The following is a 21,986-nucleotide window of genomic DNA, read 5'->3' as shown; positions in this document are numbered from 1 at the left end:
AAAACAAATTTAAATTCAAAATAAGGAACAAAAAACCGCGTCACTGTTCTAGGGTTTTTCCTATTTTTCTCCATTGCTATGCACGGGCCGCAATTGTGCCTCCTTTGATGAAGCTGCATCAGATTAGAAAATCCTATACCTCCATAACCGGAGTTCACATGCTATGAATCTTGTAATAAACAATCGCAATCACAAAACATACATTCGTGTGATGAAGCTGTATCAGATTACAAAATCCTATGCCTCCATAACCAGAGTTCACATGCTATGAATCTTGTAATAAACAATCGCAATCACAAAACATACATTCCTGTGACCATAAGTGCCAGACAGAACGCTACAAAACAGAGGTTAGTGCATACACACGTTCTACCCTAAGCATGCATTGATTCAATTTTCGAAGAACATGGTATTATTATCCATATACAGTATCAACCGAGGCTCTAATATTAATTGCAGGGACTTGCAGAATAGCCCTAAGATCCGGCTATAGTGCATACGGATAACAAAAAAAAATTTTGATCTTACAAACCCTAATTACGTGATTAGGATTATACCTATGAGATCTGTCTAGTTTGATCCCGAATTTGCAAGTACGGAAATGAACTCTTGAAGACGACCAGGAATCTTCTACTGTATTTCTTGAACACGTCTTGCTTCTGAGAGAGTGGGCTCGTAAGTGGTTGCTAGGGTTTTATTCTCTCACTAAAACATTTGCCTCTGTGAGACTTCTTTCATCTCTTCCTAGCCGCTGAATGAAGCGTGTGTATATAGGCTATAGCAGGGACCTCTGGGCAAATATGACTAGGGCTTCCCACGTAATTAAGAATTCCTAATCCGACCCAAATTCATCCTTAATTATGTTAGTTATAATTCACACCACTAAAGAATTATAATTGCACTCCCTGTCCTATTCGAAATTAAATTTCGAGCTCCTATTATTAAATGCTTATTTATCTCCCCATGTAAAGATTATTGATACCCGTTTTTAAATTAAATTACTGACAATTTAATTGATTGACATATTAATTTCGTGAGACCTTTCACCTAACTTATTTGATTTTCCGGATTCAAAATCCACTTGCAGGATTTGACACATTCAAAACTTATAAGCTTTCTCAAGGGGGTATCATCAATCCCGATACCGGGACGTGGATTCCATCAATAATTAATGTTCACCATACACATAACGTCATCACCCAACTCACTGAGTTTATTGATCCATAAAGAATCTCACTCTTCTATGAATCAAAGTAATAAACACTCTATGCACGTGTCCAATAATCATATTGGGATTAAGAGCATAAGTACTCATAATAACCATGAGGTATTAATTGTTTTATATAGTCAGTATAAAAACAATTATCCCAAGACGGTTCTATTCAATACACACAAAGTGTACTAGCACAAGGAGTTGGAACTGTACTATTCCCAATAGTCAAGACAGGCCTATTAAAACCTTGTGCTACAGTCCTACCAATGGCGTGTCCAATTTCATTAAAGACTATGAACAAAACTTATATTTTATAAGAACTAATGATCTAATATTTTGTGTATAAGTTGTACTCTACACACTAGATTACCTACTATATAGAATAAAAGACACACATGCGTAATCATTAAATAAATAATGTCAGGCAAACATTGCTCACAAAGATTCTCATTAAAATAAAATAACTAAAGTTATTAATAAATACTATAACCGATTACATAAAGCATGTCTTTTAGTATAAATCCCTAACATCCATAACTGGAGTCACTCGAATGTAGCTTCATTTGGAACCTCACCCAGAGCCTTATTTGATATCTTGAGTTAATTACTCTACTATGCATGTTTGTGAGAGATGTTTGGTTCATATCCAAATGGGTGAATATTTGACTGATGTTTGGTATGATATCATATCTATGAAGATTGGCCACGTACTTCTTGGTTCTCCTTGGTTGGATGATTTGGATGTGACTCAAGGACATGAGAACACATTTGTCTTCCACTATAATGGAAAGAAAATCATTTTGAAGCCTACTCTACCAACCAACTAGGAAAAAGGATCTTAGATTATTGATCCTGTCAAAGTTAATCAACTTGAAGACACTACAAGGAAGGCAGTGAATGTGTTTCAAGACATCCAAAGTCCCTCAAACATTCCTATTGTAGAGTTTGTCTTCCCCAATGAGTTCATTGGTGCTAATTCTCAAGTCAAGTCTATGGTGTTGCCAATGGAACATGGTTTCTTGTCTCATTCAAGTGCTAGCTTTTGAAGAGTCCAAGTTTGCTTCTTCTTTTTGATCCTCCAACATTTCAAGATTCGAGGACTATTTTTTCGTAACTGGGGGAGAGCTGAGGGCTTGTTTGTAGTATTTGTGTATTCTAAGGGTATGTTTGTAATGTAATTTTGTTTTAGGGGTTTATGTGTAATTTTCATGTGAATAGGCTTTCTTATAAATAGTGTGTGAAAGTTATGTTGTAGCAGTTGCTGATGAATTTGAATTGAATTGAACGTGAGTTTTCCGCTTGGTATCTTCTCTCTCCTCCCTTCCCGTTCCTCTCTTCTAATTTCTCCATGGCTGCAGATTCTTGGTGCTGCCCCTGCATTATAGGGTTTGTGAAATGACAAGGTTAGTGGCCTGTGGGTCCAAGTGGAATGGTGTGGGCTTGGAATGGATTGGACAGGGTATTATAAAAATCTCTCTACATCTAGGCCAGTTGTTGGGCAACATAGGGCTAAAGTCGGTAAAGTTTAATGAGCTGTTGTTTGATTCTTTAGTCAGCCCATCACTTCTGAATCAGGCCTTAGACATGAGCAGACTAAGCCTGTTGCCTCTGGTAATATCAAGCCCATAATCCTAATTTGCTTTAGGGCTTTGGGCTTCAATGCGGTTCCTCCAAGTTAAAGAACAGTTCAGGGGTCAGCAGTTCATAGTGGCGAAACCATGAACTTTCGTAAAGACAGTGGAGACAATCAAGTTTCACGTCCAGGTAAGGAGAGAAGTGGAAACTCCAGTAACCCTACTAGAGTTGCACTGCAGTTGGATAAGGAGGATGGTTGCATCTTCTTCACAGGATATGATTGAGGCTGGAGAAGGAAAGTGCAGTGAGAAGGGAACAATTTCTAATGAGGCTAGGTGCAACAAGATTTATTCACGTCAGATGAAAGATTCAGGCGAGTGGATGTAGGACAAGAAGTCAAACCATGGGTTGACCCTTGTTGGAGATTAATGGCGAAGAATTGGACAGGGGTTTTTGTGTTTATTTAAATAGTTGATTATATGTATTTAGTTTAATTAGTATAGGATTATGTGTATTTGGAGGTTTGATTGTAACGTTTGCTTAATTTTAGGGATTTGTTTCTAATTTCATATATCCTTAGGGGTATACGTGCAGTTTCTTGTATTTTAGGCTTTCTTATATTGTGTGGAAGGCATGTAAGAGTCAGGTTGTTGATGAATTTGAACTGAAAGTGAATGTGTGATATCCCCTTTCTATCTCCTTTCACCTCTCTTCCGCCTTCCTTCTTCTTTCTCTTTTTCCCTTCTCCTCTCCTACGTTCTCTCATGGCTGTAGATCCTTGATGCATGTCCCGCATCATTTGGTATAAGAGCCCAATCACAATCTCCATTCTTCCATTTTCAGCCCCCTCATTTTCCTTCTAATCATTCTTCTTCTTGCTCCCCCCTTCTTCTTTCTTCTCCGTCTCTTCTTCTCTTTTTTGTCCTAATTCTATTTCTTTCTCTCTGTTCTGTGTATTCTCTAACTGTTCTGTTATGCTCTCTAATTGCTGTCTTTTCTACTTGCAGCAGTTTCTTCCCTTCTTAATTCTTCTTCTTCTCTTCCTTCTCGGCTTTTCTTCTCTCTTTTCTCTTCTTGTATCTGCCTGTCAAATTTCCGTGACATTCTTCCACACAGCTATACAAAAACCAGTGTGCTTACTGCAACTTCTTGAAAAATTACTGGCGTTCCCTTTGGTTTTGAAACCCTAATTTCCAAACATCATTTTTGAACACCCCATTACCATTGCAAATAGAACCCTCTGAAACCCTCTTCCCTGAAATTTCATCACTGCCTGAAAGCTAGAGAAGTCCCACGTGCCGACAAAATACTTCCCAGCCAAAGGCCACCCTATATCCCTAACTTCCTATGCTTTTTTCTCATCACACCACCACTTCCATTGCAATCCCAATTATCTCATCTACCTTCACCCCAAATTTCATCATCGGAAAGTTGCTGCTGGCGACTCATGCACCTTAGGCATGGGCGAAACGCATGAGAAAATTTGCCAGAATATCCTGCAACTGCCAAACTCGCGAGGAATTGATTCCAGGCCTGAGAATTTGTTGTCTTGCCCTGAGATTTTGATTTGCAGCATGATGCGTTAAGTGCAGACATGATATTTTGTGAATAAGTGCGATATTCATGTACCATCAGCACTTTGGAGTGTGGATTTGTTATTGCCAGAAATAAAGAACAGTTTTTGCTTGCTGCATTTGTGATTTTTCTGTGATTTTGTTTAATTTATGCATGTACTCAAGACTACATGTGGGTTGAAGATGGTTCTTGAGAAATTGGACATTAGGTTTGTGGGCAAATTGTGTTAAGGGCTTTTGGTGATATATAATTGCTGTACATATAAATAATCCTGGCAACACAATGACAATTTATTGGATTAAGGAAAGATTTATGTCATACTCTAGGCATAATATCAAGCCATTCCATACCTTTCTTAAGTGTGGAGAAAATGTCTTCAAATTCATCATTGATGGAAGATCTGCTATGAATGTGGTTTCTACAAATGGAGTCACTTGTATGCAACTTCATCTAGAATCCCAACCAAAGCCTTCCGACATATCTTGGATTGATAACACTACTTTACAGAATTTATTTACTAATTAATTAAATAGTCTTGCGGTGGTTTTCTCTCTCGTGAAAAGTCCTCTCATTGCACATTTCTCATTTGCTCAATATCATGTTGCTAGTAAGGTTTGATGGTGGGATTTCGCTCAATATAGATCAAAGGGTAGTCCTTTGATCTAAGATTGGATAAGGTAAGGAAGGTTGGAGCTCTATTTGTTGAGAAGAACCGTGAGTGCAATTGGTGGATACGACTCTCTTCAACTGTTGCTTCATGGTTTACTTACGGGTTCTCGTTTCCCGCTGGTAGGTTGAGCAAGGGTTTTTGAAGATTCTGAGTGTGTTATGTCAACTACTGGATGGGGATTTATGTGACTAGGGCAGGGAAGTTCATGGAAATAGGGCATAGATGGAGGGGTAAATTTTTGTTCCTGAATGGCTGAAAGAGAATGGTCTTGATTTGGGCATGCTTTCATTGCTTTGGAGAGCTCTTGTAGGTCAGGCACTAATGCAGCAGATAACAAGAATGAAAATCGCTCATGGAGTCTAATAGTTTCTAGAAGCATGGGTGATGGCGGAGGTTGATCGATCTTTGAAAGTGTGCAGAAGGTGGTTTGTGCTCGTTGTGTGGGAAGAATCCCAAGAGAAGTTCATTTAGTCATCTATGCATGGTCAATTGACAATGGTATGGGCATCGCTTTGGACTGAGCAACTGAGATAAAGAGGTGGCTAGGGTTTCTTGCAAGGGTGATGGGTTGACGAAGATTGAGTGGGCTGGTCCTGGTTTGTCGATTAATATAGACTTGTGCCAGCTGTTCGAAAATAACAATACCCTTTTAAAATTTTTGCTTGGCTTGCTAGTTAAGGATGCCCAAGAGCAATCTTATGAATTATCGCTAGGCTTGGGTAGTGAAAAAGCATAGATGGGTCAAGGTCAACTAAATGGGCAGGCTCAAAAGTCTTTATAGGTCCCTAACCATAAAGAAGCTCTTCTACCTAAGTTTGGTGAGGTTATGAAAGTTTAGAGTTCGCTAGACTGGAAGCAAGATGAATTGCATTCATCTTCGAACGAGATATTGGGCATTCCAATTGGCCCTAAGTTGTGCTTATCTTTGAACAACATCCTTGGTGGTCATTAGGAGGGATGCTCTAATAACAGTACAAAGCAGGAAATAGAAGTAGAAAGCCATGTTGCTTCTCCTCAACAGGAGAAGAATGATAATAGGGGGAGTTTTAGGGATGAAGAGGGGAATTTTGTTTCTAAGAATCTTAATTCTTGGGAATTTCAAAACCAAGACTTTGTTTTTGGGTCAGTTGGAAATCTAGCTAGTAAGGGAGTCAATTCAGATAACTCGAGAAGTGGACAGATTTATGGCCGCCGCAAGGAATCGCAAACAGGTTTTGAAGGGAGGGAATTTAATGGAGATATATGTGATTTTTCAGTTGAGAAAACGCATAAAACTGTTTAGAGAGATTCCAAAGGTGTTTTAAGTATAGTGGAGGAGCCAATTGGTGAGAGGGCCAAATTGTGCAAGAATACTAAGAGATGGGAAGATATTTCAAATGAGGATAGTGTAGGGAGTAGTGATTTTGAATGCGAAAAAGGTTTACTTTTGGGTCATATTTGAGATCAGCATGGATTTTCCTTTGATACTTCTAATGATCGCCTCGAGGATTTATCTTATGTGTCTCCTCCTCCTTTAGAAGGCTTAGAGGGAATTAATATGTCTGATGATGAGGTTACTAAAGGTGAAACATAAGGTTAAGGATGGAATTATGCCTACTCCAATCCAAGAAATTTTTGAGAAAGACATTGAAACTTGGGGTTTGGTAGATGACTTGGCCCTTATGTTGTCTGATCAAGGAGGAAATGAGGTTAGGCTTGACGGGGGCAAATCTAAGGTGAAGAATGGTTAGATGGAACTAGCTAATTTGAAGTGTTCAGTGAACTATGATGGGAAGAGATTAAAGAGGGGATTTCTTGGCTGATAATAGCAGATTTTGTTTTGCTTTTATTTTTTCATTTTTCATTTTTGAGTTTTTACTGTTGTTTTTTATCTTCTTTTTGAGGATTTAGTATCCTCTATATGATTGTACATTCTCTTTTGAATTACATTTTCTTTTATTATTAAAAAAAACACTGCATGTTTGTGAAAGATGTTTGGTTCCTATACAAATGAGTGACTGTTTTGATAACGTTTAGTGTGATCTCATACCCATGAATATTGACCATGTACTTCTTCATTCTCCTTGTTTGAATGATTTGGGTGTGACTTAAGGACATGAGAACAGATATGCCCTTCACTATAATGACAATAAGATCGTTTTGAACTTTGCTTTACCAACCAATCAAGACAAAGAATTTGACATTACTGATCAAAGTTCCTCAACTTGAAGGCACTACAAGCAAGGAAAAAGCATGTGCTTGAAGACATCCAAAGTCTTTCAAACATTTCTATTGTTGAGTTTGTCATTCCAGTTCTGTTTATTGATGCCTATTCAATTAAAGTGGTCCACCCCTTCCCTAGACCCAACATATGCAGGAGCTTTCTGCATCAGGCTGCCCTTTTTTTGGTGCTGCCAGCAGAACATGGATTCTTGCATCAATCAAACACCAGCTTTTAAAGAAAAAAAGCACAAAAAATTCAGGTGCAGCATTTGTATAAAAAACTGGAAAAAAGTGAAAAGTTTTGGCATAGTTCACTTATGGAGAATAGTATTATTTTCTATTTCCAAATTTTCATATAATTAACAAAAATGCCACTTTTTTCCAATTCCCTAAGCTTACATGGGAAATGGGATGTTTTTTTTATTGCTTTCTACATTTTTGATTTCTTATAGAATTTCTGGAAAACTGGAAACAGTTTGTACAACATCAACAACAAACCAAGTCTTAAGCCCGTTGCGATCAGCTATATGAATCCTTTTCCGCCAATGTAGACGATCATGGGAAATTTCCTCTAACAAATTCAAGACTATTAAATTCTTTCTATCTCATTCCAAGTTATTTTAGGTCTACCCTTAGCCCTTCTACTGGCTCTCGTGGTAACTAGTTCACTCCTCATTGGCGCACATTTCACCTACATTGCAGATCCCAAAATTGTTTAAGTTGTCCATTCCTTATCTTATCTTCTACAGGAGTGATGTCTAACTTACCATGAATATGTTATTCCTTAGTTTATTTTTAATGTTATTCCACTCATCCACCTTAACATTCTCATCTTAGCGACAAAATTGGAAAAACAATGTGTGATTAATTATTTGGAAATCTAGAAATGAAAAATGAAAAAACTATGCAACTAAACAAATCCTTTCTTTCTACTTTTTTAATACACATTTTGTAAAATTGAAAAATAATCTGACACTTTTATAATTCTATAGAAAGCTCAAATGGAAAATGAGAATTGTTTTCAAACACTAAATGGACCCTTATCTTGTATCTAGGATTTTTATTTTAGTTTGGAAAAATTTTGGTTATTTTAAGAGTTTAATTAATTTAGGGTTATTTTGTCTTTTTTAAGTACTCTGTTTTGTAATTTCTTTTTTTACTTGGGATTATATGTAAGTATTTGTTTTATTTGTAACGTTAGATGTATAAGCACTTTGTACTGTATGGAGTAGTTGTCATATTTGAATTCCAAAATTCCATATTGTTTTCCTTCTCTCTGGTCCAGGCTCTCCCTCCTCTTCTCATCTCTTCCTTCCTTCCTCTTCTTCTTTTTCCTTCTTCCCTTCTCTTTTCTGTTTTGAACACTCTCCTTTGTTCGGTCTATAACTTTCTCCTTGCTGTTTTCTTCTTTTCTTCCTTCTATCTTCTTTTGTATTCTTCATTCTATGTCTATCCCTCAATTTTCTCTCTTTAATTCTATTTCTTCTCTATGGCTACACACTTAGGGGGCATTTAGTTCATAGTATAAAAAGTACACTTATACAATGACATTCTTAGGAATCTCATTCCTCAAAATGAAATGCTTGCCTAGTGGGAATATTTTTGTTTGTTTTGTGTTGTAAGATTCATAGGAGCATACATGGTTCCCATGTCAGTGTTTGGTTCAACAATCATGCATTTCAAGAAGATGCCTATTATATCCTTGACATGTGTATAAATATCATATGGATAATTGTTATATTTTCAGCATAAAAACCTACTTAGAATTTGTAGTTAATTAAAGGCATGTCCTAAAATTTTCACCAATCAAAAATTGACAAAAAAAAAATAAAAATAAAAATTCAAACACTTAAATAGTCCAATGAACCAAATTAATTGAGGTAGCATTTGGTTCATAGTTGGATTAGGATTGGAATTGGAATCGGAATTCACTAGAATCGGAAACAGAATGCTAGATTTCTCTCGTGTTTGGTTTGACATAAAATCAGCATTGAAATTGTATTATAGTGTTTGGTATATATAGACATATGAATTGGAAATGAGTCTAATTTATCAATTATGTCATTATAGTATAAAAGATTTATTCAATTAATTTAATATAGAATAATAGTATTATAAACACATAATTATTATTTTATTAAGCTATATAATAATAATTTTTATGATAAAATAATTTTGATAATCGTGCATTTGATTATCCTTTGCTTATTATATTTTAGCATATTATTATTATTATTATTATTATTATTATTATTATGTTTAAATGTAAATAAAAATTTCATATATTATAACACTATAGCATAATTTATTATTTAATAAAAAATAAAAAAATAAAAAATAATCACCATAGAATTATATTTTATTGCTAAATAGTATTTTATTCTTTTTTTGTATACTATATCATTATTAAAATTTACTATTATATATTTGTATTAATGATATTAATAATTTATATTTTATCTTATTTTAAGGTCATACATAATAATATAATAAATAAATGATCATAACACAATTATATCATAGTATTTTATAATTTAATAATGTTCTATTACTTTTTTATGCATTATAATATTATAATATATAATATAAATATTAATAATGGTTAAAATATTTTATTTTAAAAATATTATCATATAGTTATATCTAATGATGTCATAATATTAACATCATTTCTTAGATTTATGTTATTATTTTTTATATTTGTATAGTATATATTTATTATATTATATATAATATTGCATTATAATATATGTGCCTGCCTATATTTAATATACTGTAGTATTATGTACTTTTTTTCTATACTATATCATTAATTAAATTTATTATTATATATTTATAATTGATGATAATAATAAATATTTTATTTTATTTTTAATATTATAAATAATAATACATCAATAAATAATCATATCACAAGTGTATCATAATGTTTTAACATTTAATGCTGTTCTATTAGTTTTTATATGTTATAATATTTTTTTATATAATAAAAAATATTACTAATGATGGTTTAATATTTATTTAAAATATATATAATAATGATATCATAATATTAATATTATTTTTTAAATTTATGTAATGTTATCTTATATCATATTATATTATATAAATTATCATATTATAGTAAATACTATATTTTCAGTAATTAAGATTTGATTAGGAAATAAGAGTCAGGAATCAAAATGTAGACAAAAAGGGGAATCCCATTCCTGCATGGAATGAGAATTAGAATGAGGTTACTATAGAACAAACGTTAGGAATGGGAATCAACCATTCTGATTCTGATTCCGAGAATTGATTCCTAATTGCCAAACACCACCTGGAGCTATATGGTCTCTAAACATTTACCATATTACACTATTATTTTTTTATAAAAAAATATGTTTTAGAATTATATTATATTATCATAAATTATAACACATTAATAAATTAATAATAATAGTGCTTTCGTTTTTTTTTTTCATAATTTATTTATTTTTAAATATAATAATAGTATGTAATAATACTATAATACAAGGGCATCAATGTCCAAGCTAAAAATAAGGTGGGCAATTTGGTCCTAGGAGTAGGATTTCCATAGGAATGGGATTCCCTGGAAAGTTACCCATGGAGAGGATGGGAATGAGATGCCCATTTGGTCCTTCCAATGCTTGGCAGCAAGTGGTTTATGTAACCCAGATGGCACAAATATGTCATGCATGCATTCTATTTGTAATATTTTCATTTCAAATCATAAGTAATTTATCCGTATTGTTTTTCTTAAAATGTTATTGAAAACTTGATCATCTTTTCAGATCAAAAATTGAAATTGAAAATAGAAAATTTCAGTAAAATTTCTGTTATTTAGGCACCTGAATTTCCTGGGAAACTAAAATAATTCAGGCATTGCACTGTGATACTCTCGCATCATACAGGTCCGTCATGGAACAGTTAAAACTCCCTCCCCTTTACTTTGACCAACGGGTCCTCGAACCAACACTTCTGGGAAAGGAGATTAAAATCTCCTGTGAACTCCCATTTTTCTAATCGTGACTTTTGGTTATCTGGTTCCGCACATAGGTACGTCAGGGGGGTTGTATATTCATTTTGACAATGAGTTTGAGCTAAATCTAAATTGAGGCACTTTAGCACTCATTTCGATGCATTGATGTTTTAGATGCTATACACATGCTTCCATGAACTTTTTAGAACATATGCAAATATGATGACAAAGAGAATATTTAAATACACTTGAAACTGCAAATTTGGACCCTTCCATGGCATTATAAGAATTAGAATTTTAAAACCAATTTACACTTTGCACCTCTGCAGTTTCATCCAAGATTCAATTTAATCCCTTGATGCTTCAAAATAGAAAAGGAAAATGATAACAGTTTGAAAATACTGGGTTTGTTTAAGATGACATATATTTTTCAGGTATATTGTGATGCTTAAGTTTATAATCCCTTATGATATTTTGCTGCAAGCCACTTCTTCCCCCTGTAATGGTTGTGCAGACTACCATCATTTTCCACAGAAGTTGATATCCATACTTATTCTAATAGCATGGATGCTTTGATCGCCTTAATGCTGCTACAACGTCAGTGCCTTCTGAGCCAGGAGCATCTATTGGGGCAGCCATTGCAGCCTCCCTCACAATTCCATCAGATGCAGTACGTACTGTTACGTTTGCACTGGCATGGGACTGCCCTGAAGTGAGCTTTTCAAGTGGAAAGACTTATCGCAGGTGGGTTGGTTGACACATGTCAGAAACATGAGAAACTAAAAGAGCATGGTTTTTCTTATTATTGTTTCTTTTTTTTTTTTCAAGACAGGCGTTATACCAAATTCTATGGTGCTCATGGGGATGCTGCAGCAAGTATTGCACATGATGCTATTCTTGGTGATGTCTTGACATGTCCTTTTACGACAAATTATTCTGTTAGGACTCTTAAAAAACATAAAATTGTAGTGCTTAAAGGGATGTGAATTAGTCCTAGGCACAAGTCTTTCAGGGAACAACCCAAATACTTGACCATTGAACATCCATATTGTAAGTCTGGCATCTGAACTATGCATTAGAGTTGGGAGGGGTTTGGGATGAGGGGTGGACTAACCCCATTGTGTAGCCTATTCCCCGCGGCCTCTCATTAACCAAAGCGAGAAAGAAAGGGCTATGAATAATAAATTCTAAATTAAATCTATATTTGGTTCATATGCTTATTTTTTGACACATGCAAAGGATCATCTAATTAAGTTTTGCTTGGTGTAAGTTGTCAATTTCTTACTTCAGTTTTGTATCTATGAAATGTAGAACATGGACATTGGGAGTCTCAGATTGATACGTGGCAAAGACCCATTCTCTATGACAAAAGGCTTCCTGAGTGGTAAGTTTTGTATCTTTCTGCTGTTGCTTGCCTGTGAAATATTTTGGGTTCCTGAAGGCTTTCTGCAGGTACCCAGTCACTCTCTTTAATGAGCTCTACTATCTCAATTCAGGGGGGACAGTTTGGACAGGTATTTGTGGTAAATCTACTTTCCTTGTAGTTATCATGGACCTTGGTTTAATTCTCACCATAATGCCTGTTTTCTTTTGCAGATGGATCACCTCCACTGCATAGTTTAGTAAGCATTGGAGAAAGAAAGTTTTCCCTTGATAGCTGGAGATCAGATTCTAAGATTCCCACTGATATATCCCATGAAAATGACACTGCTGTTGACATTCTTGAGAGGATGACATCAATACTTGAGCAAGTACACACCCCAATTAGATCAAATTCTGCTTTTGGACCAAATTTGCTTCAACAGGGGGAAGAAAACATTGGTCAATTTCTCTATTTTGAAGGGATTGAATATAGAATGTGGAACACTTATGATGTTCACTTCTACTCATCTTTTGCATTGATCACATTATTCCCAAAACTTGAGCTTAGCATCCAAAGGGATTTTGCCGCAGCAGTAATGATGCATGATCCTAGTAAGATGAAACTTCTAAATGATGGACAATGGGTCCCAAGAAAGGTTCTTGGTGCAGTTCCCCATGATATTGGACTCCATGACCCATGGTTTGAAGTTAATGCTTACAACCTTTATAATACGGATCGGTGGAAAGACTTAAATCCAAAATTTGTTCTCCAAGTTTACAGGGATGTGGTTGCCACAGGTGATAAGAAATTTGCAGCAGCTGTTTGGCCTTCTGTGTATGTTGCAATGGCATATATGAATCAGTTTGACAGGGACGGGGATGGAATGATCGAGAATGACGGTTTTCCTGATCAAACATATGATACATGGTCTGTTTCTGGGGTGAGTGCATATAGTGGTGGCCTCTGGGTTGCAGCCTTGCAGGCTGCTTCAGCCATGGCACGTGAAGTTGGCGACAGAGGTTCTGAGGATTATTTTTGGTTTAAGTTTCAGAAGGCAAAGGCTGTATATGAGAAGTTATGGAATGGTTCCTACTTTAATTATGACAATAGTGGCAGTAGAACAAGTTCATCCATTCAGGCTGATCAAATGGCTGGACAATGGTCAGTGAGTAATTTCTTTTATCTTCTTTACTAATATACATGGTCATTTACAGGATTGTGAAAAGAAACTAAATGGCTTTTAACATATTTAGGCACTCATTTAACAATTTTTTGTACTTGTTGAAGTTTGTTTATTCAATGTTCCCTTTAAGGGGGGGAGGGGGGGAGGAGAGAGAGAGTTGCAGTTGGAGTGTGACTAGTGGCACCTTTTAATTGCAGTAGCTCTTATGTGACTAGCAGCACAGATTTTTTTACAAACATTACAACAACACAACCAAGCCTTAGTTCCACTAGGTGGGGTTGGCTATATGAATCCTTTTCCGCCAATTTATGCGATTATGGACCATTTCTATTTTTTTAGAAACATTGTGCATCAATTTTATTTTCGTTTGTTTTCTGAGTTTTACTTTAATAGTTCTGATGATATCCTAAAGGAAGCCAAAAAAATCTCATAGAATGGTAGATTCGCATGAGAAGCCCTACTTCTCCAAAACTGCTGCATAAAACTCCGTGTGGATATGGATAAAACCTTGCTCAATAGCTACTTTTTAGGTATGCTCGGGCATGTCATCTTTCACCCATTGTTGATGAAGACAAAGCAAGAAGTGCACTTGAGAAGGTGTATCATTTCAATGTTTTAAGGGTGAAGGATGGGAGACGAGGGGCTGTGAATGGGATGTTACCTGATGGGAAAGTTGACATGTCATCAATGCAGTCAAAAGAAATATGGCCTGGAGTTACATATGGTGTTGCTGCAACAATGATACATGAAAACATGCTGGATATGGCATTTCAAACTGCTGCTGGAATATATGAAGCTGCATGGTCTGAAGATGGACTTGGGTGAGTGATCCTCCAGTTATTGTGCATGCAACTTATTTGGAAATATGAACTGTACAGTGACTTGGTTACAATTAGGAAAAGAGAAAAAACCTATATTTGACTACATGGATAAAAATGTCGCTCCGAACAAGCATTCCTTGCTCTATGGAAGGATGTTCCTATCATGTTTCAATTTTATTTTTTAGGAAGCAAAACAAATCAAAGCTACAGTCCCAATGATTGCAAAGCACTTCAATAATAAATTTTTTTTTATGTGGAAGCCTGAATATGACATATAACCCTGCCAATTTTTGGTTTGACTTGAATTTGCGCCATGATAAGCCAGCAGCTATGAGTAATTCATGCTCTTATTCACCCGTTCTGTTTATGGATAATCTAACATTCACGACTATACTAGATTTTTTAAAAATTTGCTCTACTCATCTCTTGAATGTATGAATGTGGATAATTTTATGTGAATTGGACTCTAAAAAAATTTCTGTCCCATTGGTCTTGATCGTGTTCCATCCTCAAAAGCATGCTGACAATTATGCCTACGATCCTTAAGGTTTATAATATGCACCTGCACCTGGTGCTTCTGTTCTTAATATTATAGTTACTACATAATGTCCAACCAAATTATTAAGACTCATGAACTTCTGCAGTATCAAGAGATCCCTAATCCTCTCTGCTTCAGGGAGTAAATCGAAATCCCCACTGACAAAATACTCAATCAGCTGAGAAATCAATTAGTATTCCTTCTTTTGTTGTGGTTGAATCATTTAATTTTGCAATGCAACACAGACATCTATCCTCCAAAATTTCCTGCTTTTGGCTCTTTTAACTAAAATGTTTGCCATCCTGTTGACAGTTACTCTTTTCAAACACCAGAAGGCTGGAACACAGATGACAAATATCGATCTCTTGGCTACATGCGACCTTTGGCTATCTGGGCAATGCAGTGGGCATTATCACCACCAAAACTTTATAAGCAGGAGTTGAAAATGGAAGGAAAGGAAGATATATTTTCCAGGCACCATGCTGGGTTTGCAAAAGTTGCTCACCTTCTCAAATTGCCAGAAGAAGTAGCTTCTAAAAATTTGTTGCAGATTATTTATGACTGCACGTGCAGGAGGCTGTGAGTTTGAGACATGCTTTATGAAAGAATCTGTGAATAAATATGACTGCTGTCGTTTCAAAGCAGCAGCTGCTTGAGAGTCTTGAATGGCTCCAATGATCCAGTCATTCTTCAAATGGCAGGGAATGGCATGAACTATGCATGCTTCTTCAAGAAATTAAAGTTATAGCCTTGTTCAGCTCAAGCATATATTTTTCTAATTTTTGGCCACTCTGGATTATTAGTAAACGTGAATGATTGATATTAGGTTATGCAAGTGAAGTGCCGGACAGTATATGGGATGTTTTAAAAAAATCCTTAATTTTATAATAAAGATACAGGATTTCTTGTAAAATAGAACTCTGATATTGGGTTTAAATACGAACACGAAGCCTTTTGCCCAAAGAAAAAATATACTTGATTTTTATGCTTTACTAATCTTACTTCTATTGCCGTTTATTTTTCCTTTTTTTTTTGGGTAAGATTTTAACACACTTTGCCAATGTGTGGCTTGGGCCAATCTCATTTTATCTACTTGTGGGTTAATTTTTTACTCTAATTTTCTTTGTTGTCTGTCCCGTGCTGTCTAAAACCATTCTAGTTTGAAAAAAATGAGGGCCAAAATGGGGAAAATTTGAAGATAGAGCGTGACAATAATCAAAGAGGTTGGAGAAGAATTGAAAATACACCAAGAATCAGTTGAAAATGATTGCCATTTATTAGTTAGTAAGGAGGTTAAATTTTTTTTCCCCTCTCATTTTATAAGATAAAAGATTAAGGGTCAAAAAATCAAAGGGAAAAAATGGGCCTTCGCATGCCTTAGAAAAAAAAAAAAAAAAAAAAAAAAAAATTCCTGGAAATAAACATGCCTGTTGATTTAAATGACATGTCTTTTCCCCCTTTTGATTAAACTTCCAGAGAGCATGAGGGAGGGCATGAAGCTCCCTATGTTGGTAGTGAGGATAGTCTTCACATTATTGTAACCTCATATACAAGAATCCTTCAACTCTTTTCTAACAAGGAGCCTAGTCCCAGTGCTCATGTTTCTTTCCCTCTATCATCACAATGGTAAGTGACAGGCCTAACTTGTTTGCTCATACCAGGCTTTGCAACCACCGCGCACTAGGTGCAACCTCAGTTTCTTGAACATGAGCTTTTCGGTGACACCATACCCCGTGCAGACATCCAGTCAAACAAGCGTCTGTTTGGGAAGGATACTTGTTTGATTGCTTCATCTCTGTCGAGAAGTTGGGCGACCGTGCCTAAGAGAAGCTCCATGAGGAACAACTGAGTCTGTAGATGCAATTGCCTGAGCTTCTCACTGCAGCTAGTGCATTATTTTTTTCAGTATTATTATTAAATGGTAAATTGTATTGATCAAATGGATATGTACAATATACATTAGGAATACCCAGGCAAAGGGGAAGCTAAGTCCCATCACAAATGCAAAGCAAAATTCAAAAGCATAAACAGATCGAGTTTCAACAGGTACAGCACAACCGAGAGCAAAACAACCTTCCAAAGCCCAATCAGAAGAACAGATTCCAGATCAGCAATAGAGTGCTGGCCAAACCTGTCAAAAACATCTCTATATGTATGCCTCTGAATCACCTGAATCAGCTCCTCAGGGGAGATAGTATTGGTTTCAAATTTCCTCCTAATCAGATTCTCTTCCTCACTGATTGATTTGATTGCATGTGACATCGCTCGACTCTTTTGATCGCAGGTGGGTAATAGCTTGAAAAGGTACAAAACGGAGAAAGTCACAACTAGAGTAAGTTGAAAATTATAAAAACATTGGGTAGAAAATATTGACCTCCCCAATGATTTGGTAAAGAGACACAGACTTCTCTTGACCTTTTAAAAATTCTATAAACTTCATATGATTCTTGATTTTTAAAGTTAAAAATAGTTTCGAGGGATACGATTTATATTGTTAATTGAACCCTCTAGGAGTCACTGTATGTACTATTGTATTCTTAATTGAATAATATTAGTAGATCCTTTATGATGGGTATTACATTTTGTGAATGTTATGATGACTCTTGCCTATGTAAATTTATTGTTGCCTTTAATATTACCACTTTGGTTGAGGTGACATGTGTTATGCTCATACTCATAGGCTTACAAATGAGTGAACACTATCAAATTAAAAATCAACAACTAAAATTAAAAAATCAAAAACTAATAACTTGTTTTTTCTAATATTTCTAAATCTAAATAAATTAAATTTTGATTAAAAAAAATGCTCATTTTTGTATTGAACCAAGTATGATTAAAATAATAAATGTACAAAGTAATATAAATTAAAATTATTATAAGAAAAATAAAATTATTATTATTATTATTTTACTTAATTATTATACTTCAAAATTTAAGAACAATCATATTGCATATGACAATTGAAATATAATAAAAAAAATTTTGTAAATGGATTTTATTATTTTTAAAAATTTTTGAAAATTTTGAGCATTTTTTACTTTAATGATATTTTAAATTTATATATGATTATTTATTTTAATTTTAGTTAAAAATTATAGATAAAATAAATAATTTAATCTAAAAAAATTAATTTTAAACAAGAAAATATTATGACAACAAGTTGTCAAACAATTGAAAACTATAAAATCTAATTTTTAATTTTTTTTATGAGCAGATAAAAAATCGTAATGAAAATAGAGAAACCGACAACATAAACAAATTCATTTTCAATTTTTTTAAAAAGTTTTTTGCAGAAATGAAAGCAGAAAATTCTCAAACGTGATGGCGTTGGAAAGCTCGTGGATTTATTTCTTCAATAGGCGCAGCAGCAAGAGTGAAGAGTGACGACCAATTAGCAAAGGGAGACAAAGGCATATTGATATGGTGCCCTAAAAAATTGCGAGAAAAGCAAAATTCAATTATGGGAAAGAATCTTCCTTTGTGTATTTTTACTATTCTACATTCTTCGTTTGGCTTCTTTGAAAAAAAAAAAAAAAAGGGAGTCCAGTGCACAAAGTTCCCACGTATGCAGGGTTCGGAAAAGGGGCGGACCATATTGGATCTATAATTAAGAATATAATGCGTATTCTATGAAATAAATTATCTTTTCTAATCTCTTTTTTGTCTTTTCTTATTAATTAATAATATCAAGGATAATTTTTTTAGTATTTTATTTTTTAAAAATGTCAAATTTATCTTTAAAATTATCTATAATTATCCTAAAATGTCCTAGAACTACTTAATAATAATCTCGAAATATCTTGTAATTATGTCAAATTTATCTGTCTAACTATTCGTAATTATTCTAAATATCCTTATAGTTATTATAAGTAATTTAAAATCTTTTATAATTTTTATTAAAAAAAATATGTGAAATTAAAATAAAAATATTCTTTAACTTTTAACTATTTTTTTCATAATTTATTTATTTATTTTTTAAAAAAGAAACTAAAGAGCTGTAGAGCAGGCACGTGCCCATGGGCAACACATATCATGTGTATATTCTTAATTTGAATAAATTTAAATATTTAGAATTGAATTTGGTGGGTGTGCAAAGGCCAAAAAAATGCAGGTGGCCTTTTAATAAATAGTGGAGATGAATATCAGCCATGTAATTTTATTTTTCTTGCATGTTCTTTTTTTTTTTTTTTTTTACAAACTAGCAAGGGAGTTTAAAAGTTTTTTTTTTGAATTTAAATTTATTTTAATTAAAAATATTTAATAAAAATTTGGGTGATACTTTATTTCTGGGATTGATACGTCTGAAAAAACATTGGCCCATACAGCGTTTTTTAAGTAAAAGACGCTGGATGGTCCAACATCTTTTGTTCTCGGCGAGGTCATCTCCTTTTCATGCGTGGCGGCTAAAAATCGATATCCCAAGTAGCATTTTTTGCTATGATATATCATTTCTTCCTCTTCCCTCTTTCTCTGCAATTCTCAGAGGAGGCTGAGCGCACAGAGAGCCGAGAGGGGGAAAGGCGGCCTGATGATTCTCTAAAGTTGCAGGTGAACGTTGGGTTCGGATTGTACAATTTGAACGTTGGGAAGGTAGTATATAAGGAAGGGAAATAAGGTATGATTTCCTACATTGAACCTTATTCTTTTTTTGCTGAGATTATGAAATTTGAGTTGAAATTTGTGTTAGGTTGTAGTAGAAATTGGTATCATGTGTTTCTCCAACAAGCAGATTTGTACCAGTATAATCAATGCACAACAAACAGATAAGAACAATAAGCTTGGTGCAAATATGTGAAATAACACTCAAGGTAATGTCAATAATCAATCAAGTGTGAGAGTGTATTATCAATCTATCTTTGAAACAATATATAAATATATATCAACCACAAATAGGGTTTTGAAGATTTCCAAGAATATAATCAAAATATCTCAAAATGATTTTCACAAGTTTAAGCACAAGAGATATTTTCAAAGCAAGCTTGTCAAAAAGTTTTCTACAAAACACAAGACAACCCTAAGAGTCTTGCAATAAAAAATGCAAAGACTCACAAGCTAATAAAAAGTTTCCTTACAAAATGAATATTGATTAACTCAAGGGAGAAAGCTTTTGGGCTTAACTCTCAATAAAAAAAAATCAACGAGCAATTTGCAAGTATGAGAGTTTGAGCAATAGTAGGATGTGTAGGATCACTTAGAATACTCTCACTAAAAAATATTTTGCAATAGAACGAGTAAGGGAAGAATATATGGCTTATATGTGAAGAAAGTGCTCTCAAAATTTCAAAGGAAATTTTTCTTAATCAATTTTCTAATTGATTATTAATCTTTGCAAATGAACACATATATATAGCTCCACCCAAAAAAAATAACTGTTCGGATATAGAGGGGATTAAACAAAAAAATAATTTGTTTAAACCAATTTAACCTTGTTAAAATTGGAATGAAGATTTAATATCTTATTCACGATTAATGAAAAATTATTACATTATGTCTTTTTATACATATAATAGTAACTGAATTTGTACAACTGAAGAATAAAATTTATAACTTAGAAAATTCTGTTGTAACTAATATATAACTGTTGCATGCTGGTAATCTGTTGTGCGCGCTGGTAATCTGTTGTATAACAGACTGAAAACCAAGACTGCTTTGTTGATAAATTGTTGTGTTGCTGTGGAATTGGAGAACTGAAAACTGCTAATACGCCCCTTCAAGATGGTGCTGGGGAATAAATATTCAACACACCCATCTTGCACAAAATATGATGAAAAACAGCAGAACCTAAAGCCTTTGCGAAAATATCTGCTAACTGGTGATGAGTAGAAACATGAAGAAGATTTAAAAAACCAGCTTGAACCTTCTCCCCAACTAAGTGACAATGAATGTCAATGTGTTTCGTTCTTTCATGAAAAACAGGATTGGAAGCAATATGCATAGCAACCTGATTATCACAAAATAAGAGATGGGTAGTGAGAACGAAACACCCAAATCATTGAGAAGATTAACAAGCCAAGTAAGTTCACAAGAAGTTGTTGCCATAGCTCGATACTCAGCTTCAGCAGAAGATTTGGAAATTATTGTTTGTTCCTTAGATCGCCATGAAACAAGAGAGTTACCAAGAAAAATACAAAAACCAGTAACAGATCGGTGAGAGTCAGGGCAGCTTGCCCAATCAGAATCAGTAAAAGCTGTAAGTTTCAGAGATGAATGAGCACTAAAAAATAGGCCCTGGCCAGGAGATGATTTCAGATATCGAAGAACACGATAAACTGCATGAAGATGAGGGAACCGAGGCTTATCCATGAACTGCATAAGAACTTGAATTGAAAAAGTAATATCAGGTCTTGTGATAGTGAGATATAATAATCTTCAAACAAGACGGTGATATGGTAAGGGATCCGGTGGTAAGTCACCTTCAGTACAAGAGAGCTTGAGATATTGAGTCATGGGGAATGAAACAAATTTAGAACCAAGGAAACCAGTGTCTTGTAAAATATCCAAAACATATTTTCTTTGACAAAGAAAAAATCCTTTAGAGGAACGAGCTACCTCAAGACCCAAAAAATATCTCAAGCAACCAAGATCTTTAATTTTGAAAGCTGAATGGAGAAAATGTTTAATGGCATTGATGGATGATATACTGGAGTGTGCAAGAATAATGTCATCAACATATACAAGATGAACTGTAAAAACTGTAGCAAACTTTTGAATAAAAATATAGGAATCAGAATTTGACTGATGAAAGCCATAATTAATTAAATTCGTAGCAAGCTTGGAAAACCACTGCCTGGTTGCTTGCTTTAAACCATAAATGCTCTTATGAAGTCGGCAAACCAAATCATTATTTCCTTGAATTCCATAACC

At 34.3% G+C, this 21,986-nt stretch overlaps 1 protein-coding gene across 4 annotated transcripts in view; it reads left to right on the top strand.

Moving 5' to 3' along the window:
* LOC131163709 (uncharacterized) overlaps positions 1–16,035 on the top strand; it is a 36,144-nt gene extending 20,109 nt beyond the window's left edge. For all 4 annotated transcript variants that reach the window (XM_058120397.1, XM_058120398.1, XM_058120400.1 and 1 more), the window contains exons 14-20: positions 11,780–11,961; positions 12,050–12,117; positions 12,529–12,601; positions 12,670–12,731; positions 12,814–13,741; positions 14,294–14,584; positions 15,435–16,035. In XM_058120397.1, coding sequence (XP_057976380.1) covers positions 11,780–11,961; positions 12,050–12,117; positions 12,529–12,601; positions 12,670–12,731; positions 12,814–13,741; positions 14,294–14,584; positions 15,435–15,705 — 1,875 coding nt within the window. In that variant the 3' untranslated portion in view covers positions 15,706–16,035. The remainder of the gene's footprint in view (positions 1–11,779; positions 11,962–12,049; positions 12,118–12,528; positions 12,602–12,669; positions 12,732–12,813; positions 13,742–14,293; positions 14,585–15,434) is intronic.
* Positions 16,036–21,986: the final 5,951 nt, after the last annotated feature.

The sequence above is a fragment of the Malania oleifera genome, chromosome 9 (assembly GCF_029873635.1).
Source record: "Malania oleifera isolate guangnan ecotype guangnan chromosome 9, ASM2987363v1, whole genome shotgun sequence".
Classification (NCBI taxonomy): domain Eukaryota; kingdom Viridiplantae; phylum Streptophyta; class Magnoliopsida; order Santalales; family Ximeniaceae; genus Malania; species Malania oleifera.
Note: the sequence above shows the minus strand (reverse complement) of the source record. Positions and strands in the feature narration are given on the sequence as shown.